Source organism: Nothoprocta perdicaria, unplaced genomic scaffold (genome assembly GCF_003342845.1).
Source record: "Nothoprocta perdicaria isolate Ctin4 unplaced genomic scaffold, notPer1 scaffold_197, whole genome shotgun sequence".
NCBI lineage: Eukaryota > Metazoa > Chordata > Aves > Tinamiformes > Tinamidae > Nothoprocta > Nothoprocta perdicaria.
Window position 1 is genome coordinate 500076 of NW_020455171.1, and position 24868 is coordinate 524943.

General features: G+C 36.5%; 1 protein-coding gene across 1 annotated transcript in view; it reads left to right on the forward strand.

The window, feature by feature from the left end:
- The window catches only part of RYR2 (ryanodine receptor 2), a 312795-nt gene that overhangs the window by 85782 nt on the left and 202145 nt on the right, over positions 1–24868 (forward strand). Inside the window, 2 exon segments of the mRNA XM_026037372.1 lie at positions 15189–15209; positions 22052–22066. Coding sequence (XP_025893157.1) covers positions 15189–15209; positions 22052–22066 — 36 coding nt within the window.

Consider the following 24868-nt stretch of genomic DNA (forward strand, 5'->3'; position numbering starts at 1 on the left):
TATCAAGTGAGATTGTCAGAGATYGTGAAAAAGGCTTGGATATGTGCTGTTTGTCTTTGAGAATAACGATGTTTTTCTGTATGGCCTGAACTAACATGTCCAGCAATTCAACTTTAAAAATGGAGATGTGGTATTAATGAATAGTGGGGAGAAAAATACAGAAATTACATTTTTCACATTGGAAGATGAGCAAAATAGGAATAATGATACTAGCAATCTGCTATTTACAAATAAATCATAATATTGTAATATTGTCTGATGCATAGTTCATTCAACGCTGTGATGTAGCCTAGTGTTGCATATGCACTTTATAGAGTTGGTTGGAATGCTGCACCCCAACGCAGACTCTGCGACCTTCAACTCTCCTTGTGAGGAAGAGTGGCATGGGATGTTTATCACTAAGCTTAGGAGTTCCACAAATAAAACAGAAGCAGGGGTCAACTGTAAGTATTTCACTCAAGAAAGATGATGCAGAGAAGAGTGCTTCTGATATCTCTGGGAATGCCTTGAGAAAGCAGGCTTTAAATGAATGTGTATCAGTCAGTCCCGTATAATGCCAGGCACTGAGACCAAAAATGGTATTTGGGAAGTCCATGTATTYCCAAAAGTGTGTGCTATCATTGATAACTTGGTCCAAGGGCTAACTGGAGCAAAAGGAGAATGAAATGTACATCTGAGAGAAGAGAGATCAGAGGACATCACGCTTGCAGATAGGTACTCCTCTTTTTCTATATATACTGAAACTTTTTCTATAAATACTGAAACTAAGAGCAAGCATATCCACAGGAAGAAGCAACATCCCAAATACATTCATGAGCACAAGCATAATGTTAAATATCTTAGCCCAAAACCAAGGATGTGCAGTGACAGTTAAGAGTGTCCAGCAGTACATGTAAACTACTTCAATAATGTTTTGGTTGTTTCTTCGCAAATTGTTAGAACATCATCCAGTAACTAAAGAAACTGCATGGAGGTGAATGTTGAGTGGTCCTGTAAGGCAGAAAAAGGGCACACTTAAAAGAGTGAAAAAAGATTTAATTATCCGTCCTGTCAGAAAGACCAAGAGATCTTGCAAAAGAAGTACTTCAAAGTTTCCCTTTCCCTTTCCCTGTTATATGTTGATGACTGTCACACACCAAGGTATATCTTTACCAGAGTCCTGATACCAACTAAGTGTATATCTGYGATTAGACTACAGCATGGGACCTACACACTCAGAGCTGGAAAGATCAAGGTTTATTGTAATCTAGTATTTCCTGGAAATACTTATTGAGGGYGATTTCTCTGTGTAATAGATTTCTTTGTAGAAGCCAAGAAACTTCTGGCAAAACTGTAGATTTTGTCTGACTCTATCAAAATAGGGGATCTGCTTATCTACTCTTCTGATATGTTGATAGCAGACAAGAATAACCTTGTACATCTTGGCTTGTGAAAAAGGCTGTATCTTGTTAGGTTATTACAAAAACAGGGGAGAAAAAACTATTTTTCTTTTCAGTAAATCTCCAGAAAACCAGAATAACAATAACACTAAAATAGTTGTGAAAATGATCCCCTGATAAAATAACAGAACTAATTTTCATATCTGTRTGGAATTTCTGTGAACATGTGTGTTGACCTTCTAGGTACATATCATAATACTAACGATRCTTACCGTGTTTGGTTGAGCAACTGTTAGAACTTATGAGTTTCAAGTGTAATGGCTGATGTGAAGCTCTTCTCATAAGATGCAATTTTGTGTAAACATCTGAAACACTGTATTTTCAAGGAGCAGTGCCAATTTCTGACTTACATTAGTACCACTTTTTTTCATTTAGAAGAAGAAAGTATAGCAATTACTACACAGATTTTTATCGTAAACTGAATTCAGTAAGAGTTCAGTTTCTAATGCAGAAAATCCTATAAAGGAAGATCTTTTCAATTGTCAACTTTTCCATACATTATAAGTCATTAGGTCATCAGTGATTTTCTTGTTTCCTTTTTTTTTCTTTCTGTTTTTTTTTATTGTGTATAACTTCTTTTAAACTGTGTTTTTTAAATAGATAATTGGTAAGTCCACAATAAAGTAGTGATGGATAGCTGAACAAAATCTCTTCCTGAATTGTGTAGAAAGAAAGAAAAAAAAAAAAGAAAAAAGTTTAAGAAAGATTACTTCAGTGCTCTTCTAGGATTTCATTTTAATTCTTGTTTGGTCTGTGTYAAAAATACAAGATTAGCAATATCTGTTTTTTCACTGTAAGAATCCCCAAATGAGAATTTCCATATTTTATAAGATTAGTGGTCCATCCAACTGAGCATCCTTACTTCCTGTCCTGAATTCACTATCTGCCAGTATCAAAAGCTAGAGTGGAAATGAAGAAATGTCTTTAAAAAAGACTGTGTGCAGAGTAGTGCTCGATCTGTAAAGTTTTATTCTTGCTTTAGGCACTTGGTAGTTACTTTATGCTCTGTTTATTTCGTACTGTTCCCTATTTTTTCCGTGACTTGTCTGTATAATGTCTTTCAGACTGACTTCTCAAGGGCTTTTCTTGGCTCATTACAACTCAGTCTGAAAAACAGATGCCACAAATGACTGAGTTACTGTTCATCAGCAGAGCTGTGGTAATTCTTTAGCCTTCTCAGATTACAAGCTATTTCCTAAAAGCACCTTTTTGTTTCTGTGGACATGCCCCATTTTGACACTTGCACTGAGGTACTCCTCAGTGTACAGAGCTTTGACAGATGTGATTATCGCAGTGCTTTAACACTTGAAATCCTGCAAAAATATTTATTTGATTTCAAATTTGTTTTTATAGCACTGCTTTAATTATAGATAGATGAAAATTCAGATTTTCAAATATTAGGGCACTTAATCTGAGATGTTTTGAACAAGATTTTTCATTAGGCTGCTGTTCATCACTTCAGAGATTTTTAGGTACTGCAAGCAGAACTTTCTTTGCATCACCTGTAGCTTTCAGCACTTCTAACTTCTGCACATCAGATTCTAAATCCTAACTTGGCTCCAAAAAGAGAGAAAAATAAAAAAAAAAAAAAAAAAAAAAAAAAAGAAGAAGAAATAGTTAATTTCTGGTGAACAACTTGGTCTTACTGACCTGAGTAAGATCATTCAAAAGCTCTGTGGTAGAGACAAGGATAGGTTCTCTGTATTTTCACAGCATATCTATCATTCAGTAATTATCTTCAGGAAATTTCATAGGTGTCCTGTACRTATGCCTTCCTGCTTCGTTACTTAAAGTGACCCCAATGTTACATACATGTGGCTCTCTTAGTTCATCCATGGAAAAGAAACATGCAGGAAAAAGGAACAAATTCCACAGGGGAAAAAAAAATCAGTAAATAAGCCTAMAAGTCATGTATATATATTTTTTGTATTGGCTAGCAGAAAAAAAATCTGCTTTTCTTTTGAGATCACTGAAAGCTTATGATTCAATTAAGCTGCAGTGTGCATTGCTTGGGTTATATTATGAAAATATATCYATCAGCAGAGCATGATATAGATGCTACTCTGTTTTTATTGTCTTGTGATATCTAATAATCATCCTTAAAAATTCTCTTAAATAAGGCCATTGAATTKTGGAGTCTCCTGGTTGTATGTTAAATGTCATATCCCACTCTAACTWAGTTATATATAAATACAGAGGGTCTGTAACTCACTTCCACCTGCCAGTATGATGTGTGTTGAAATGTTCCATGTAGATGAATGTTTTGAACTGAACATTTTCATCAAAGTGACTTTTACAGAGGCTTAATTTTATCAGCTGCTGATAAAGTATTCTTTTCGGTTTGGTCTACCAGAAGAAGAAGGGGTGCTCCTGGTTTTGTTATTGTATCATCTCGCCACAGTAAAATGTGGCTAGCCCTTTCATGAGAAACGTGCCAAGGAAGAGAGGTCTGTTAGGGCACCCGTTTCTGGGACTTCTGTCTGCTCTTCTGGGCTTTCTTCTGCTCAATATATGTATGTATGCCTGTGTTTTTTATTTGTTATTTTCTATATATGAGATCAGAGAGGTTTCTTGCAGCTATTTTTGTGGCCTTTTACATCAAATGTCAGCTTTTTGACATAGTTTCAGAAGGAATACTGGAAAAAATAAGGATCTGTTTGCTTGTCATTGGTAGCAAGAAAGCAAATGTTTATAAGAGTATACATAATTATGCCTGTACTTTCAATGAAGCTGTAGGCTATGCACAGAATAAGTTAGGTCTCTAGTTTAGAGAGCTCTAGCATTTGTCGTGTTGCACTAGGATGATTTTGAGCAAATGACAWTGCATTTGTTCTTTACCATTTAAATGAAAAAAATACTTGAGTAAGCTTGCAGTCAGCTTTGCTATTTGTCTTGATAGCCCTAATTGCACAGAAAAAAGAAAAACTGGCTTCCATTTGCCCTCGGATACTTGAAATGTGTTTACATTTATGCAAAATAAAATGTGGAGTTAAAACCTCTGCTATTTTCCTGCAAATAGGTCTTATTTGCCCTATATCCTATTGCAAACTTTTGTATATGCTTTTCTTCATTTTTTTTCCCCCCAATATTTGCACAGCATCTCTGCTTTTCTGCTCCTGCCTACCATGGAGATAATAGATTTTTCCTGCATTTGGAAGCAAGTGCAAAACCAGACGGAAGTAATCATTTCCCTTAACCTGCTCGCCACACTCTCTCTGTGCTCAGCTGGCATTCATTGCTTCAAGGCCATCCTGCTCGCTGAAGTCTGACCTGTTTAACAAGACCCCCAGTTTCTTTCTTGCAAAACTGCTTGCTCTCCAGCCAGGCTGTGCTATGGAAAGGCTCATTCTCCCTCAGATGTCTCAAATGTATTTGCTTGTGTTGAACTTGGTGATATTGGTTCATTTCCCTAGCTGGTTGATGTCTTCTCCTCAATTTGGTATCATCCTCAGACTCACTGCGGGTGGGCTCCATCTTATCCTCCGAGATAAAAATGAAGATACGAAACAGTAGTGTTAGTCCCAGTATCAGCTTCTGAGTGATATATGTAGGCAAGTTACATTCTTAAAAAACAAGCAAAACCGAAACAAAACCCATATAGAGTCATATACATGGCTGTACTGTTCACTTAAACTCAGTGAAGAGCAAATGTAAGCTCCAGATTTCACACTAAATGAATGTGCTGCAGTTTCCCAGATGTCCTATGTGTCAGGTTGTACCTCTGCCATTCTCATAATGAAGGCGGTTTAGGCAGGTGTTCCACAAACCCATCTAAAGTTGGAAGCTGATCCTTGAAGCAGAAGGATGATGTCCAAAATGATCTCAATGAAGCACCTGGGCAGTGTTGCAGTGTGTCTGAACACTGAATAGGAAGAACTGGATCTGGTTCAACCTTGCCACCAAAGCAGAATGGCAAAGCTCTATGTTAAGAAAAGGACGACCAAGATTTTCGCTGAAATTGCAGCTTAGCAGAGCTCCAAACGGGGACTTCACACAGGGATTCAAACAGGGACTGGTTCAGATTCCATTCAGCTCTTGGGAGGAAGTTGAGAAGAACTGGACAAAAAATGAGTGACTGCAAACAAGTGCTGTGGAAGGAATGGGCAGATTCATCTAAGCCTTGTTAGGCTGTGAGGACATATGATAAACAGTGGCAAAGATGCTGGGAGAGGGAGCCTAAGGTATGGTATGAGGCTTTTAGCTTGGAGGAGATATTAGGGGATTTTTTGTTTCTCTGTATTTTTGCAGATAATTCTATAGGTATTGCCCTCTTACACACTGCAGCTGGTTATCATTAGGATGAGAACCTAGTGATGGCATTCATTAAATATTGCTTTTTAAGTTCTGAAAGGGTTGTTTTCAGTTTGCTTTTAAAAATCAGAAAAGAGTATAAAATAAAAATGCATTCAGCACTACAAAACTGAAGCACAGACAAACTGAAGATGCTGCAGTTAAGTTTACTCCTAGAAGCACACAGTTCATTTGTGGCAATGAGTTGGAAGTTRTGTGCAGAATGTCACTGCAGGCAAAATAAAAGATAAAAAGAATAAAACATCCCTAGCTCTGACCTGCGTTGTCATCTGAAAGTGCGTAAAGGATTTCTCAGTTTTGTTATGGAATTCCTATATGAAACTGAGAAAATCTATTAAATCAGTAATTTTCTTAATGCTACTGGATTTCTCAAAGGCAGGAATCAATGCCTTGAATTTTTAAACCAGCTCAGTCAAACTAAGCAGTTACAGTGAGTAAGATAAGCAGTGATTTATATCTAATYGTGTGTTTCCTGGTTTTGTATGTCTTGGCCCTGCAGGATTGATTTCTGCCCATGCTGTGAACTCAGAGATGTGGCTCTAGTCAGTGGGAGCTACGTACTGAATGCAAAATAATGTTAAAAATAAGGGCATAAGCATCTCAAAGAGAACACAGTGGTTTGTGAATATTTTGAATTTAATAGCACTATTCTTTTAGATTCTTATGTGTATTGATATAGCATGTAAGGTACTGTGAAAATTAAATTAATACTTGTGAAAAGAACATTACAGTAACGAACACCGTAAAATGGATGTCATTTAATCATCATGTCTTTAGAATAGGCTTTTTATCAATATTTAGTACAATGGTTGCACACTGAATTGGGATGGAATAAAACAGTAAGTGATTGCCATCTGCTCTGTATGCTGAATGAGGCAGAGTTCATGTTGAAAGGGTAATAAATGGAGATGTTATGGCAGGCTGTATGATAATACAATGACATATGTGAGCGGAAATTGAAGTTATACAGATGACTTCTAACCCTTCCTGTCTTTTTAGTGTTTACTGTAACAACTTTAATATTTTTTATAAGAATTAGCATAACTCTTTCAAGAATGCAAAAACTTGATACTTTTAAGCTTAAGAGAAGGAATTTTGAAATRTACAAGGTGCAGCTCTGTATTAGTCTCACAGCTGAGCTCACTGCTGAGGCAAGGTCTTAGATGGTGTGATACCCAAACACAGTATTTTCCTTTTCTTTTGGAGTGCACGCAGCTGGAAGTTGAATATTTCTAAAGCCCAAGACTTTTCATAAAATGAATTATAACTTATTTGTGCTGAGTTATACAATTATATTGGGAACTGAAATAATGATTATACTTTTTTAACAGATTGTTTATACCACAAAGTAAATACCTCATAAAATATGTAAAGAATGCTCTAAGCTTATATTTCTCTTATTGTGGATTCTGATGGGATGTAGTTTTCTGGAATACCTGGCTAGGTGGTTACAAAATTTCAGAACTGGAGATCCTTTTCTCATAATGTCTTTTATAATAGCTAGTGTAAAGAACATTGCAATGGCTGATGCAGTATGTTATCAGTGCAGGAATTATATATTAGGGCTATATAGGCTGGAAGCAAGGGAACTGCTGATGGAGGCTGCAGTGCTGAGTATGAAGTATGAATAGTCKGCTGGCAGGGAGCTCTGCGGCATGTCAGGGGAGCTGCAGTGGGAAGATTGCGGCGGGGAAAGCGTATCCTGTGAGATGGGTTCGGTTTTGCTGCTCGTCCACCGGGATGTTCAGCACCTTCTGTAGCAGTTTAAGAAAGCTCATCTCCAAAGTCACTCCTCAGGGTTTTCTTAACTGCTTTGCCTTCTAACTCCTCTTGCAGCGTTCAGCACCTTGGGGTTTTTTCTCATGATGGTGATGCTGTAAAYGCATGAGTGCCCTCGTTCAAGTCTGCGTGTGATTATGCCCCCCTGGAGGGGTAACATCTGAAGGGCGAATAGATGTGTAGCGCTTGCAAGAAGAACAGGTTAGGAATTCAGTCTGTTCAGTCTGCATTCCTAACCTGAAAAGGCAACTGGGGTGCACTGAGTTTGGGAAGGATCGGGGTTCGCTTCCGTKTTGCTTGTGTGGTATGTCAGAGCTGGTGATACATTTGCATGATGGTACTGGTTGCTGAACAGTTTGGAGTAGGTAGTGCAGGCATGAGGATTTACCAGGGCACTTACATCTGTCCCCTCCTGTGTCAGTAGCAAGTTTGAACCGATGCTAGCTGCTTCACCAAGTGAATCTGCAGTATCTTAGTAGAAATGACAGCTCCAGTRAAAACGTCTTGTCTCATAGCTAACAACTATTTGTCAGTGAAAAAATGATGTATTTTGATGTCCAACTATTCCTTAAAGCTGTTATAGTCTTYTGCTGTTTTACAAAGAGGATATATGTTCCTGCTTTGGAAGGTAGCGATAGAGACTTTTTGTTTCAGTAAAAATGATAAAAACAGAAGTGTGTGAAGTTGGCAAGTTATGGCAGTACATTTTAAATACTTAAGTACTGCTATAGTGCAAGATTTGTACTATTCCAAATCCAAGAAGATTCAGGTTTTGTTTCTCTATCATCATGGAGAATTGCCATTTTTATTCTGATTTGCTTATGTGTATATAAACAACTGTTGAGTTGGGAAGGAAGAGGAAAGAAGTGACAACTGTTTTCCACATGCTGCCAGTGGAGCAGCACCTTTTAGTAATAGGTGATTTGGGTGCTTTGGCCTGTGCTTGTCTTCCAAATGAATGGAGTCGCCTGATGGCCTCAGCTAAGGAAAACCAAACACCCTCAGCAGTCACCTATGAATGGGAGAAGAGTTTGTAAACAAACAAACAAACAAAAAAAAAAAAAAAAGGAAAAACAATTTCTGATACACAAAATAAATGAAAAAGAACAGGAGGGATGAGGGCAAAGAGAGCTGCGCATCCCTGACTGTGCAAGGGCCTAGTGCATCAGGAGCCAGGGAGGTCCAGGCTGTTTGCCTCTTTTTCTGCAGATTGTTTTATGGTGGCTATTATTTAATGTGATAAATGAGCATAACTTAATGTATGTGTAGGTCATTTAGGGTAAGAGGATTTTAATTAGCAGGCTATTGGTTCTCTTTAGTTAAACTGCATTTTCAGGTGGTGTTTGTTGAGAGCTTATCAGTAGTTGACTTCTCCAGCAGGTGTGTGTTTTTGTGCAAACTCTGGCACTGCCAATGATGGACTGCTCTAAGGAATTGTAGGAGAGGTTTATTATTCTCTCTTCTTTCACAAATGCCATGATTTTCTTCAGATGCAACAAGGCCTTCATTTGAAAGGTAGGACATGTGAGTGAATTTATAGCTTTTTCTTTCCAAGGAGCATGCGAAGCAGCGAGCATTAGCATCTAGTTGGGGAATTGCCTTTCTGCAGTGAACCCATGGAAGTGAAGAGTCCTGTCTACATCCAGTTTGAAATTGGGGCTGACAACTCTTGATTTGGATGTTTAGCAGACCATGTTTTCCAAGTCCCAGAAGTATATAAATTATATTGGATGAGAGACTTTAATCCTTTGTAATTGCTCTAGGAACAGTACTTAAAATTCTATTCCTCAAGTTTTTCAAGGTATTTTCAAGGTAAATTTGAGGTAAATTGAATTAATCAACAGTAAATGGACTGTTCTTTTTCTCCTTCTACATTTGTAAATGGAGTGTTTCTTCTACTTGAAAATTGCAAAAATAATTTATGGACTTTTTGCACAGATATGACAAAATTGGCTGAATACAAGTTAGTAACATACAAATATTTTTTATTACAAATGCTTCAGAGCAGAAGTAGCCTTGTCCCTGGATTGCTTTAGTGATTCACTAAATCTTTTYTGAAGTGTTATGTAGTTGAATATCTTATCTTCTTCATATGACTTTTGCTGATCTTTGAACATGTTGTACGGTCTGCGGTTTCAGTCAAATTTGCGATGTTAAGGGAAGTATTTCTTGAGGGTTTTGCCAGTTTGAGAAGAATATGTTGTGTACCGAGCTTGCAGAATTTAGTGCTGATAGAAAAGAAAATCATTTTTTCAGAGTAGTAAAATAGAAGATCTTTTAATTGATCATACCGTAATTGCACACTTTCCRTGAGAAAGTGGACCACTTTCTTTGAAAATGCTACCAATTTCTTTGAATATTTGGGTAGCCTTCTTTGAAATATGTCCAAATAATCCAGTCATTGGACATAGTATTTTATTGCTATGTTTTCTGTATCCAGGTTTGATATTACACAGACTTTCCGTAGTGTTTCTCCATTGACAGAATATTCTACAGGAAACACATCCTGTAACTGTAGGGAATATGAGAGTAATGTTTTTCATGAATCCTGGAGAAGAAGCTGTAAAATAAAAAATATCATGTTATTAGAACTATTGGATATGCACTTCGATTGTGCATATCTGTTCAGCTTTTTCCTCTGCTCAGATCTCTGCACCTACTCAACTTGCCTACTCTAAACTCATAAATGCAGTGGTGCAGGTTGAGGGCAGAAAGAATACATGTGATAGACCCTCTCCTTGAAATCCTAGTGCCTTTACCATTTTTTTTTTTTCTCCAGCAAAATCCCAGTAATTTTCGTAGATGATTTTTATACCAAGCCAATATAGTCCTGAAAATGCAGACAAAATAACAACTTATCATATAGATCCCTTTGGGATATTTAGTAGCTCAAGCAAGGGATTAATGTAATAAACTGACTTGGTGCCAATCACAGTAAAGAGGTGATCGTTTCTGCTTCATTCATTTTAGCAGTAAAACAGAAAAATTCTCCATTACRTGCTAAAATGCTCAGGAAAGCRTTTTTCTCTCTTTCTCTCTCTTTTTGTTTTGTTTTTGCTTTTTTCTTTTCCTTTTCCCTAGCATTGATTGCTGCTCTTTAGTGTATTTAAAGCAGTTACCAATTTTACTTTCCATTTGCTTTTTTTTTTTAATTTCCTTTTTTATGCTTTTATTTTTGCTCTGATCCTTACTTTTCTACACCTGCGAGACTGAACTTTTTCATACGTTGTTGTCTGATTGTTGTTATTAACCAAGATTTAAACTTATGAGCAAAACTGAGCGACCAGTATACTGGCTAGTTACTGACACTTAAAGAACAAGTTTACTTAACATTCTAATAGTAACATTAGTTTTCAGAATGTCCTTGTTTTGCTTTAYATGTCACAGTCTCTCCTTTTTATCAGGCTTGACCAACATTATGTGCGGAAAAGCACAGGAGAAAACAAACAAAATCWAACAAAAAAACTCATTTCTGGATAGGAAAAGAAAGGAGAGAAAGTAAAAAAGTAGAATTATTATATCCTTGAACTTTTACTAGGAAGTTTTAGTTATGTGGTCAACTATTGGAATTAATGCTCAGGATTTTTCAGATTTGTGCATTCATAAATCCATGCCAAACCTCATTAACAGAATGTAAACATTGGGTTGCACACATTATGCATGCACTTCAGATGAAACTGCTTCTTTAACATGAAGAATTTTAATTTCACACCCTCCGCTCCAATCCTTGACAACTTCATTTTTCAGGAATCTGTTTTCTGTGGATAACCAGCAGTGAAGGTAGGCTTGCAGCTCAATTRCATCATGAGCTTATTAACTCCCATCTAATCATCCAGTCATGGCCAATTAATCACTTCTCCTGGTGCCTTGTTTTAATAAAATCTGTTTTCCATGCCACTGAGCAGCAAACTATTGTCTGATTTTATGGAAGGGAGAGCCTCGGCTCAAGGGGAAAAATACAGCCTTCCTAACTGATGCAAAGAGCCATGTCTGAAGGAGCCATCACTGGCTAGTGTTTTGTGTATGTTTTTCTGATTGTGCTTAAGAGAGGAGAAAAATTTGCAGGTTTTCTGCACAGAGCTCAATAGGTTTCCTGTGCTGCAGGGAAGGGATGGAGGGAACATGAACTGGGACAGGGATGTAACTGTAGCTGGTGGGTTTTGGAGTATTCAGGTCATCCACCCATCTCCACCTGTGGAGCTTTGGCATCATTAATTGCCTGGTATTAGTAAGCAGCAAGGTGATGCAGAAACCTGACAGCTTTTTTTATTCTCAGCATGGGTGGGGATATGAGTGGGAGTAATTTCATCCCTCATGAAAATGGAAAGAGGTAAGCATCCCTAATTCTTTCAATAGGTTTTCTGTGTATTAGTGAWTAACTCAAATTTATCAAGGTGCTTCCTTAAAAAAAAGAAAATCTTACAATTGGAAGTCAAGCAGGCTCCTGATAATTTGAGCTCAGATTTACAGTACAGTAGTCTTATTTATTTAAAGGCTGACAGCACTTAACATAAATGTTATGGGCCAGATATGTTTTGATGTTTCCTAGCAGAATCAACACATCTTACAAGACGATAAATTAACCAAAGATATTGACTTTTCCAGATTCCTAGGACTGATCACAGTATCTACTTTTCTTGACAAACTATAGGTTCAATAAGGCAAGAATTATTCTTTAATCAAGCTTTGGAACACATATCCTTACTATATTTCTTTAGTTAGGAGTGYTCTCATTAGTTTAAGAGCTGTCTGCAGGTGCCAGGTATAACCTACTAAAATAGCAAAGAATTGCAGTGATGATTTCTTCAGAAACTCTTTGGAAAGGGCTTCATTAGACAGTGATATGTCCTGACAAGTAATAGAGCTATTAGGTTCAGCAGCCAGTCCTTACTGATAAGCTTGCCCCTCTCAAGTTTGAATATGGATATCCCCAATGCTCTTTACTGAAAAGAAAGGAGAAAAATAAGCGAAGATCAGAGGATTTCATGGAGCTTTACCTCATGTATTGGACAAACCAGTCATCACTGGAAAGCTTTATGAAACGTGCTCAACTTCTGGAGCTTAAAAAAAAAAGAAAAAAATGCCATTATATCCTCTTCATACATTTTATTTAAGATCAGATATTTATATCTGATATAGCATCAGACCATTTCACATAAGGTGCAGGAACAGGCAAAAAAGAACAAGTCTTAGCTTTGATCACTTGAGCTTTGATCAAAAGAAGTACTGGAAAAATTCAAGAAGTGCAGGAACAGTGTTTCTGCATTCTGGATGTCAAAAAAAAAAAAAAAAAAAAACTCAGGGAAAGGAAAGAACAGGAATAAAATTATAATTGCCTGTTTTAAACCACAGATTTGTAGCAAGTTCTAGCCTGGGATATAGGGCCGCCTTTGCTTGTGCCCTATTTGGAACATTTATGTGAGGATGGCACAAACATTTTTATAATTCTCCCAAAGTTTCCTATTTTGTGGTAGATAAGCAGGCATTTTTGTAGCCTTACTACGACCCTTGGATCTCTAGTGTACACTAAGTACTCTTTTCAGGATCAGGAATGCGATAAAAACTGACTTTGTGGGAAAGGGAATTTCATTTATTTCTTACTGGTTAAATCTGCTGGTAAGGATAACAGACGGAAAAGGAACTAAAACAGACACAGAAGTCCAGCTCCTGGAGTATTCTGAAGACAGAAATCTTCTATGAGTGAAGGCAGTTCTAGATTAGAAGAGAAGGTACCTCATCAATTACCTTGTTGAATCTTGCAAGCAGGAAATGGAGGTACTCAAGGGTCACACGGAGGAAAAAAAGTATTTAGAATCTCTGGGGGGAATTTTTGTCTTGCAGACGTGTATGCTTTGTTATTCTAGAGTTCAATTGTAATTATTGGCATCTTGTTTATCTCATTAGTTAGAGAGTTTTAGAGGTTTTGTGATTTTGTTGCATATTCTCACTTTCTTCCACTGAGGAAGGGGAAAGAAAGGGGGGGRAAAAAAAAAAAAGAAAATATGAGGGTGATTTTTTTTCCCCTTCCCTAATGAGATTTCCCTGTTTCTGTTGAGAGAAAAAAATATATATAAGCCTCCAGGAGAATACACCATGCATCAGCTCTAATGTGTTGTTTCAGGTTAGAGTCTCATCTGTGGATCATGACAGTGCATCAGTTGCAGTTTTCCTGAGTAATTGTAGAGTGTGGGATTAGCCATATCCAGCTGAGAAAGATTCTCTTATAGTGTGTGGACCAAAGTTCTCTGGCTTTTTGTATGCTATTAAAGTGGATTGAAAAAAGACAGACATTGGTAGGATGTTTTCACAGGTTTAAGTTGCTTGCTTGTCAGCTTAGTAAGTAATATTGCTGTATTAGTTGGTACTCGGTTCACTCCTCTATGAGCTTACTTCGTATCAAGATTTAGCAAGTCAGTTTGTTTAAAGGTGGTTATATAAACATAGATTTAATGTGTACAATCATAAAAACTTGGCCAATTTGACTTGTTGAAACACAGTCTTTTTAAAATACATTAAACTGGATGGATATTTCAGCAATTGCAAAGTAATTGATTATGTATTACTGTACATTGAGGGTTTTTTTTTTTTCTTTTTTCCCAAAGCCAGTTCTGGCTGCCTAGTTCTCTTGAATTTTGGAACAGGAAGAGAACGTCKCAAATTAAGGCAATGGACTAAATGAGCTCTTTTTAGCATCCACACACAGTCAACTTGTTTGCACTACACTATTAATGCACAATCAATTTTAGCAAAGCAAAAGATGTATAAAAATCAAGCTAATAAATGAAAGGCCTGCACATGATTCAAACATTGGTGTCTGCTAAAAAAACATCACTTTATCTGTGGGGAAAAGTAAACATAACATAGAAAACACTGCAGCTTATCAAGCCCTCTTTCTTTCTTTAAGACAAATCTATCAGATGAAGTAGCATTGGTTCCACATAACRTTTTATTAGCTAGTGCCTTATTAACTTTTTTCATAAGTGAGATGTGTTCTAGTAGATGCTTTTTATCCTTCGTGAGAGAATGAGATTGACCAAAGACTTTTTAGGGAGTTTTTCCACTGAACCTTGAAACCCTGTTGCTAGCCCTAAACCTTAGCTTTCAGGATTCTTTACCATTCCCCCAAGGATGGGGAATTACATTTTGGAGTTCTATTCTCCTCTGTTCTTATGCAAGGTATTATCTCGTGCTGAAGGTAGTAGGATCTGGGTTTGAAGCTATCCTCTTATTTTTGATTTCTTACCTTTTTGCATTCAGTAAAATGAAAACCCTTTAAGAGCATCTGCTAAAACTTTTCAAGTGAAAAATATTTACCTGTAGCAGAGCTTTACTTGAGAAGGAGAGTAGAGAAATGTTTTCTGTGTGACTGTGTCTTATACTTCTTAGCAATTTGGTACTAATAGATCCATAGAACTAATTTTTGGCTTTAATCTTCATTTGTCGTTTAAGCTGATATTTAGATATTTTGGGACTTCCAGAGTTTGAAGTGCTTCTCAAAATAAGAAAAAGTGAGGTATTGTCTTTTTAAAGAGAAGATGCCAGGAAAATGACTTTTCCTCAGGAATGAARTTTCTAAAATGGGAATCATTAACTTCAAATTATTCTCTGAAATTCTGTATTGAAAGAGATTTACTGATTTCTTGCTTTTTCTTTCTACAGCTAGTTGATGTGGAAAAATGGGTATGTGATTCTGTCTTCTATTCACCTGATCCCAAATGTTTCATGTTGCCACTGCGTCTAATTCGTCTGTTTTTATACCTTGTGTGTTCATGGTCCTTTAACTTGCTTGGCTCAAAAAGAGAGGCAAATACATTGTTTTGTAGGTTCTGGTCATTTCTGAGTTACATCACACAAATTTTCATACTATTATGACTTTTATCTCTTGTAATTTGATTTTAGAATTACATAATACGCAGTTATGATGATTGCCTTTTGGTTTTGAGCCTTGCTGTCTGATGTTATAACTCCATTCTGTAACCTTCCCTGCCTTTTCCAGCTAGACACTGTAATCCTGAAATGCATGACATTAAGATAATTAATATCAATAAATAATGTTGAATGCTTTATCTGGCTGCAAATAWTGTATATACTTAATGATGGAGAACAGCTGCTGCAGAATAATAATAAAAAAATAGATCGAAGCAATTAGAAATTCAAAGCATATCAGTTTCTGCTGTATATGTTTAAGCTACATAGAATTGTTAAGGCCTTTCCTAATGTGTCTGTACCATGCTATGCTTTTCTTCATGGAGCAGTCTGTATTGGATACTGAGTTGAATACTTGTGTGGTGTATATGTATTACTCCCCTATATGACATGTTTGCATATCTTTTTCTCTAATGTATCATCAATATGTGTATAAGGTAGTGGWCGTAAAATTGTTGTATTGTTTATTCATGTGAAAAAAAGTTATTCTGTCTGAAAATCTGGGTCATAAAGCTCTCCTTGTTTCTGTAATATTTAATTTGATCTGTACATATTCAGAGAACAACTTGAACGTTCTTTGTTGCACCACCAACAGGTCATAGGTGGATCACTGGCTTCATATCAGCTGGGCTTGATGGAAATTTAATCTGTGATTAAGAGTACAATAATTACTCAAGTTGTAAATTGGTTGAGACATCAGTAGGCAAATACATTAAGTGGTGGCTTTTGACTTTTCACCATTCTTTGTACTCTTGTATCCACAATTATTTATATCATCTGATCATAATTATATCATCTTCCTATATTTTGTTATAATTTATGTAACTGTAACTGTAGCCAGGTGTTAAYTTTAGATAGTGGTATCAATATGACAGGATTATTCTTCATAATTTGTGAATTTGAGAGTTGGTGAATTGTTGGTATGTTTGGGATGTTTTTTAATTCATGATAATGATCATTTTTTCTTCTTGTTTTTGTTCAGCTCTTTAAATACAATGAGAGATTGGTTTGAAGTCTTCGGAATCTGTGCTTTTTACTTCCTGTTTACAAAATTGTTGTCAGTCTTGTGCAAACTCGTGTTGCTATATTAAGAGAAAAACAGCAAAAACAAAACAAGCCCTTCAGGGAAGGGGGAGAGGAGCTGCAGTAGTCCACAGGCATCTGGTCTCATACTTCATAAAGCGCAAAAGAAAAAGGCAGTAGTGTATTTGTTTACACCCTTGCATGGCCTGTTCTTCAACTAAAGTAAAGAGTGTGTTTTCAGGAAATAGAGAACTGTCTACATAAATGCCACATCTGCCTTTGTAATTTGCAGTTTTCAAGGTAGTACCTCAGGCTACTGAATCGTTACTTAATAACATCAGCTTCTAATGCTTTGGAAAGATTGCTTCAGTGTAGTTGGCCCTTAAGCCATTTTAAATGAAGCATTTATCACAACAGCCAGAMTGGAATGATGCTTCACAAGGTAGGCAGCGAAGGGGGCCAGTTCTGTAATCCACACTCCTCCCTAGCTGAAGGGGAAGAAGTKGGTGCTGGCTCTGTGTCAAACACGAACCCCACTTTGCCCTGTAAAACAGCTCTCAGCCCCCTCTGTAATTCCAGACTGTTGCTAGAGGAATTAGTGAGGGTAGAGGATGTACTTATCCATCCAGAATGCCTTAAAGGAACCTTCAAAACTGAGAATTGCCTCTGAAAAGCACAGTTACTGAGCTAGTTTGCTTGACTTTCCACAAAAATGGATTTGCACACAGCTGGTCAGACAAGAGAGGCAGTTGGACCTTCCCCTTATCCTTCAATTCTTGGATACTATTTTCAAGTCTTCAAGTGTTTTGTGGCTCTTCAAAGCTCACTAAATTATATGCCTGAGAATTTTGATTCAAGCTGGAATAGAAATACAAACATAAATCAAAGTGTCAGTGTATCTTCTATTGATTTCTCCAGGCTTTGAATGAGGGTTACTGACTTGATCTAGAAAATTGGCTAAGTGGAAGTTCAGGTGCTTTTAGTTTTTGACCTCCATTTCTGCTGAATGCTAATTCCCATCATTGCTTTCTGGTGCACTGAGAACATCTCTCAAAACTAATTGAAATAAAGCCTGCCTGAATCATTCCAACTATTTTGTGTTTGAAAACTGTTTTTAATGAAACTGGCAAGTGAGAAAGAGGACATTTGGCTCAAATGAAAATTCTAAGACACTGAGTATACCTTGTTTATGGTAGAAATACTAGTAATGAAACAATATGAAATTAAATAATATAGAGTGAAAGGATTCCTCTCATGCTGCCTTTCATTTATCATATTTTAATATGATTATGAAATGAGTGAAATAATCTCAAAATATCTTATTGTAAATCCTTACGCCTATCCTTTCTGGTAGGAATTGAGTGATTTGGTATTGATTTGCAGTATGTGTGCAGATTTTGAAGATTTTCGGGGCTCAAGTTTTAAAGGACTTCTGCTCTTATAAAAGCACCTAAATGTTGTAGCTTGTCTGAGAAACACTTAGCAAGGTGAAAGAATTTCATGATAGGAATGGGAGCTTTCTAAAAGGTCTGTGGTTTTAAAAACCTGACTATGTGCAATGTTAGGTGCTGAAGTATTTTTTTAAATTTTGGCTTTAGACCATTGAGATTGATTATTTTCAAGACAGACTACTGTGAAGAGCTTTTCTGGTGAAGATTTTGTAGAGGAAAACATTTTTTTTTAAAAAATTTAAATGTCGAGGGAGCAGAACTTTCCCCTTTTGCTGGCAAGTAACAAAGCGATGTTAACAATAACATTGTTTGTAACATTTAAAGACACAGATGAAATTCTTCTGCTGAAATTAACAGTTTTCTCCCAAATAACTGTGTTTCTGTCAGTTCACTTTTATGCAAYGAGGAAAACTATTTTTCAGTTTCTTTGGAAAAGAGAAACTTGTATAGTAAGAGAACACCTTTCAGACACTGTTCAGAATAATTGCCTTCATTACAGACACTCTTGACAGTGTCAAGTGGGTTGAGAAGAAGAGAATAAATTCAGTTTTTGAGGACAGTTTGGCCCTGACAAATATAGCAAGAACTTTTAAGTAGGTTCTGGCCTTGCTATAATAAGCACATTGGGATAATTGCAGTTTTGGGTGAGCAGCAAAACAAAGCTTCATTGGCAGAAATGGTGGCCACAGTATATCTTCAATATATCTTCAATAACATTTAAAATAACTCATTGCATATTCTTGCTTTGTAATTAGTGTGGCTAGCCACTCTGTTAACCTCATACAGATTTTATAGGAGAATTTAGAATTGAGGAGACATAACACCGTATGAAAGTTAAAATGAACCGTCATTGAAATGTATGGAATATGGAAACGCTATTTAAAATGCATACCTACTGCTACGGTTTCAATTATATCTGCACTTTCATCCTTAATGTATTGTATAATGTACCAGATGTTTACTGAAGCCCAAGCCTAATCATGCCATCAAGACCAAGTAATACAGACGTTTTCAAAATATACTTCTTTCCAGGTGGAATCTGTGTGGGGATCTTTCTGCAACGTATTTTAACAGAATAATGAAAATCTTAATTATTTAATAGGATTCCTTTGGTCTTCAGAGCTTTCTCCCTCCTTAAACATAGTACTCCTGTGAGGTAAAGCAGTCATAAAGGCATTTGTTCCAAAAAGATCAAAGATTTTGCTGCTGAAGTGGAATTCAGTGGAATATGATTATCCAGTTGTCAGTTATATTTAAGTATCAATCCTAACTCTCAGGATAACTTTTGAAAGAATAGGAAGCTAAAGAAGTATAAATGTCGCAAGCATTTAGAGCTTGCAACACATTCTGATTACTTGGAAAGGTGAATCCTAGAGGTGAAATGCGTCTTTAATGCAGTTAGTCATTACGCTTGCATTGATTTCAGCAGGATAGTATTTAGCACAGAGACTTTTATTTGTAGTCTAGAAATACATTAGAAGTTGAAGTATCAGCTTGCTCCTTGCTTTTATGTCCTCAATAGAGAGCCTGTGGTGGGTTCTTAAATTTCAGTATCTAAACCAATCTTGCCCTTTTGTAATTAGTTGCCAGCTGATGAAGGTGGTTTAGGCATTTCCAGTATACGCAATGCAGGGTTATTTAGTCTCCTAATATAGTCAAGACAGGCAATCAGATGCTTCTAGTGTGTAATTTTTCCCTTCCTAAAGTAAATGTCAGCTTAGTAAATCAGATGGATTGCACTCTAGAAATGCCTGTGTCTCTTCGATGATTGTAAAGTAAGTCTGCACAACAGCACAAAGACAAATAAGGAAGATAAATCTCCATTCTTAAATACTCAAAGACTGAGCTTGTTTTTAGGATATTGTTACCCTGGATATTGCATGCATCTATATGATGCATGTGCAGAATATATGGTTACACAATTACACATGGCCAGATTCTGCTGTCAGCACTGCTGCTTCGCTGATGGGCCAGGAGCTTTGTGCACAATGGAAGTTAACACGTCATCGCAATTTGATCTTTTCTCCTTTCACTTTTAGCTGTGAGCAATTATTAAATAATGAACTAGAACTTAGTGACCACCTCAGTCAGCATTTTATTCCACTTGAGCCTTTCTGTAATCAATCAGTAAGCAATTCCTTTCAAGAACAATGTGCCTATGGCTTGGCCTGTCTGCTGGGGGTGGCAGCAGACTCCTTGCCCATTCCTGGTGGGGACCTTCTCAGACTTGKCCTGAACTTTCACAGCAGTGCTCTGTTCCCCTGTCAGAGTTGGTTATGAAGAGAAAAGCTTCCTTTTCCTGGTAGTTTTGGAAGTAGCAGGTAGAAGGATGAGTGCCCAACATTGCCTTTCCCTGCAGTCCCCACTGGGTGCATCTAGCCTGAGGTGCCTGTCTGTGGTGCTTGCTGCCTCAAGGAAAGGCATGTGGTCTTCTTATGTGTGCCAGAACTGGCGTAGTTCCAAGGAATGTAATATGGCAGAGACAGACAAATGGAAATTGCTTCTCTCTCATCTGCTACAGCTCATTTAATACGCTGAGAGAGGAGTACGAAACGGTAAATCTGTATCTCCCCCAAAAATAAGGCAGAAGAAGCTGCTGGGTCATTTGAGTAATCAAGAAAAAAGATAATGTACTCACGTTAATTTGGAGCTAGCTATGAGATGGMAAAAAAAAAAAAAAAAGATAAGTGATCAGTGAGAAAACCAGACGGTTGTGCAGAAGGACTGGTGTTTAATGGKCTCATAAAATGAATAAGCAGCGAAGTTGGACAGCTCTTGACTAGAAAAAGAAATTAATAGGTGGATGACAACTAGAAAAGACTTTTTTTTTGATGGGTCTAATCTTCTTGATAACATATTGGCAAATGAAATTCAGTGTTGACACATCTAGGAAAGGTTATATTGATTTGAATTAATCATGTGATTAGCTGACTTGTGTATTAATGAATTTAAACACCAATGTAGAGAGCTCCACAAAGACTTCTGGTTAGTTGCAGAAGCTATCCTGTAAAAGTGAACAAAAAGGTGGGTTTTAAGAAATGTGATGCATAGTAATATCAAAATGATTGTACTTCTAATCTATACATATATTTTAAATACTCATTTTATGGAACAGATGTGTCAAGGGTGCCTGATGTTCAGTTTTGCTCAGTTTCAAAATACCTAACTATCAAGTGAGCCTAAAAGATTTTCCAGGAGGTAATTCTCCGGACATTTTGATAGCATTAGGTCATAACCTTTTAATTTTTGATTTAGAACAAGATATCTCTCAGAACAGATACTATTTTCTTGACCACTGGATAAATAATTTCTCTTGCAAAAGCCTGTATAAAATGAAAGCACAAAGTGTTGCTTAAAGGCTCTTCAGTTAGGTATCTGCTTACATGTGAGATAGGGATTTGCTACCAAAATTCAGTCTTCAGCTTAAGATTGTGAGATATCAAAATAAGAACTGATAAGGTCAGAAGAGTGGAAGGTGGCCAGAGGGCTCTCACCAATAATTTTTTTTTTTTTTTTTTTAAAGTTTACTGTTTGAAACATAATATATAGTGCTCTCTCTGTTTTTAAGGACTGCTAAAAACTAGCTTTCTTAAGATTTCCATATTCCTCTACTTTCAGTTGCATGATGCTGTTTTTTTTAGCACTGCATGAAATATTAATTTTGTTTTCCACTTAATTTATTGTATATTTTCATATGGAAAGTCACTACCGTTCTAGTGTTGCTTTCTYGCACTGCACGTTGATTGCAGGACTTCAACATATGTTGAACTCTCTGTAGAGCAAGTTGTTATGGTTCATCAGGTATGGTAGCTGTTTTACCTGTATTAGATCTTACCTYTACATGATAATAAGTATTTAATGTGATATATTATTTAAAATAATGAAACAGAGAAAACTATTGCATAAATAGAAGATAAAGCATTGTTCTGAGCAGCTGTTTTTCTTTCTAGCACATACTATAATTATCTGCTAATTGCAATGATAAATGCTCCTTTTAAGTGTGGTTTGTAGTTCTTTGTATCCCACTCATTATTTCAGGGAAAACAAGTCCCATTTTTAAGCACCTGAAAGCAAATATTCATTTCACATTTTCTCTTTTTTCCCCCCATCATGGCTCTACAGAAATTTATGATGAAGGTAAGCAAGTTAAACATTTAGTATTATGCTTTGAATTCTTTATGTTTGAATTCTTTGTTTGAATYCTTGCACTTTCACTTTATTTTTCTTTATTTTTAACATCAGCATCAAACTTGAATTTACTAAATTGCACATTCTGAATTTTGTAGAAAGCTAGATTTAGAAACCAATGTCTTTAGCTTGGGCAGGGGACTGCAGTTTTATTTAGACCATGGAGGACCAAAGCAGGCATCTTTGTCAATRGAGAGACAGACTCCACAGAATCAAAAAGTAAACTTTTAGCAGAGAACTGCTCTGCAGTGTTTTAAGACAATTTGCCAACARTTGTCTAAAACAGTGGAAAATTTCCTCAACTGCTGCTAGCATATATATGTATTTTAAGGAATTTTAACAGCATTCAATTCATTTACAGTTTTATWTTCTCCATTTATCACCTCTACTGCTTTGCTTTTGTTACGTCTGGTTTTGCTGTGGGCCAACCTGAAATGAAAATTCTCAATTAATCCTCACCCCTTGAGTGGGCATGCAGTACTCTTTGATACACAGACATTCTCAAGGCAATGCGTACATAATATTCCAGGACAACATTAGGGCATTTTGTAAAGCTGGGACAACMCTCTACTTCTTCTAAAATGAGAAGGCTGTCGTGATTGCATGGTGGGTTAGTGGGGTGAGYGTTGAGTGGCACTGACACGTCACCACCTCTGGTCAGTGACTGCGCTCCTGGCTCTGCAGGGCCTCTGCTTCCCTACATCCTTTCTTATYTTTCCTCTAAGACTATAAGGCTGCACTTGGTGAACCTCCAAGTACTTTGAAAAACTGACGTTTAGAATAGCTGGATATGACTTGGCCAAGATACGTCAATAGTGCATTTTCTAATTTTGCCTTTATTTTTTGGTCTATGTTCTTAATTCATCTTCTAATTTTTTTTTTTTCATGACCCCAAAGAGTTTGCTCTTCTGTGATATAGACTTGCTTGCATCATTGTCAGCATTCAGGAGGCTGGAATTCTGGCCTAGATAAGTAGTGTTATTTTAAGGACTGAACTGAATGATGTCAGAAGATTTTTCTCAACGTGACTCCTCTGCTGATCCACCTCTTCCTCCCACTTAGCTGTCTGTCTTTTTCTTTATCTGTGAGTTTCTTCCTACAGTGAAAAAGATGATTCACATTCCTTGTATCATATGGTAACAGAAAAAGCTTCTCCATAGTCTTTAACCCAGGAAAAATGCCTCCCTCCTCCGCTCATTTAGCTCTAACACAATCAGGAGGATTTTTATTAATTTCTTCTAACTCTTCCACAGCAAGAGTCGGAGAAGCAGGGAGGAAGAGAAGTTATCACTATGCTAGGGGAGAAATCAATGAAATTTATCCTCTTGGGCATTTTTTTTTCTTAATTGCCGTAAGTGCTTGAAAACAGGAGATTATTAATTAATGAAAGTACTGCCTTGACCATAAATATAAATGTTTATTTTACATAGGTGACTGGAAGCAGATGATCAATAGTCCTATTTATTGTGAATTTATTTTCGCTACTGCATCTACTTTTCTYTGTTCCTCATTGCTGAGGAAGTGGAACATAAATATAGTTTTGGAAATATTAATCATGAGGTCAATCTGATGTGCTTCTAATTATATAGCTGTTTTTACCACCTTCCCACAGACCAATATAATCAAAATCAAGTTCATTTAGCATTGAGTTGGCATAAATGTTTGTCATCATTATCAGCGGTTTCAGTTTTTCTAATATAGGTTGTAAAATATCTCTGTGTTCTAAACTGAATGAGACATRTTTGTGAATTTTACTAGACAGCAGATTTATTCAGGTTCAAATTTTAATTACACGCTATAGTGTAATGTTCAAAGTAAAACATCCTTCAKAAAACTCGTTTGCTAGACTCTCTTTGTTGTGTTTTGCCTTGGCATTACTAGGATATTAAGGGCTGTCYATTCCAGTGAAAGACTTTCTTTTTCCTTTCTTTTTTTTTTGACAGAATCGCTATTATCTAAGAGAGGGTATCRGTACAGTCATTGATCACACAGCTCTCCAAAGGGAATACCTATATTTTTAATTTTATTTTTATACTTATTTTACACAATAAATAGACTAAATTAGTAATTAAAAAAATATAATGCCTCAGTGGTTTCTTCTTCCAGTCTGATATTCCATTGTAACATGGTGTAGGCTACAGTGAAAAAACAAAGTGAGAAATTGCTTTAGACTGTTTTAAATTTCACTTTTAGTATTGCTGTTTGGTTTGAGAGGTTTGAAGGCATATATTACCATGATGTGGCATGTCAGTGAATCAATTTATTTTGCTTCTTAAATCCAAAGGAAGCAGACACAATGGGTTTGATGCCAACCGCTAGAAATGGCAGGCCAAAAGCTCATAAATCTTGAAAATGTCCCATTATTATTATTATTATTATTATTATTATTATTATTATTATTATTATTTTTCAGTTTTCATAGAAAAAATAAGATCACATCATCACATCACCAGTTTCAAGATCACATCATCATCATCACATCATCAGTTTCAAAAAGTTTTTTTTTTTTGTTTCAAGATTTCTAAAAATAGATATTTTTATGAGCAAGAAGATGATGTTAGACTCTGTGGCTCACACTCTATAACTTTGCAGTCAATTCTACTGTGACATTTCCAAGTTCTCTGATGCTACTCGAGATGGGGTTTCCCAGCACTACTATATTCCAAGTGTGAATTATTTAGTTTGCCTAAGTTGTCTTGCAAGCTGCTTAGCACTGTTCCAGGGTTGCTTCACAAGCTCTGCAATGACTTG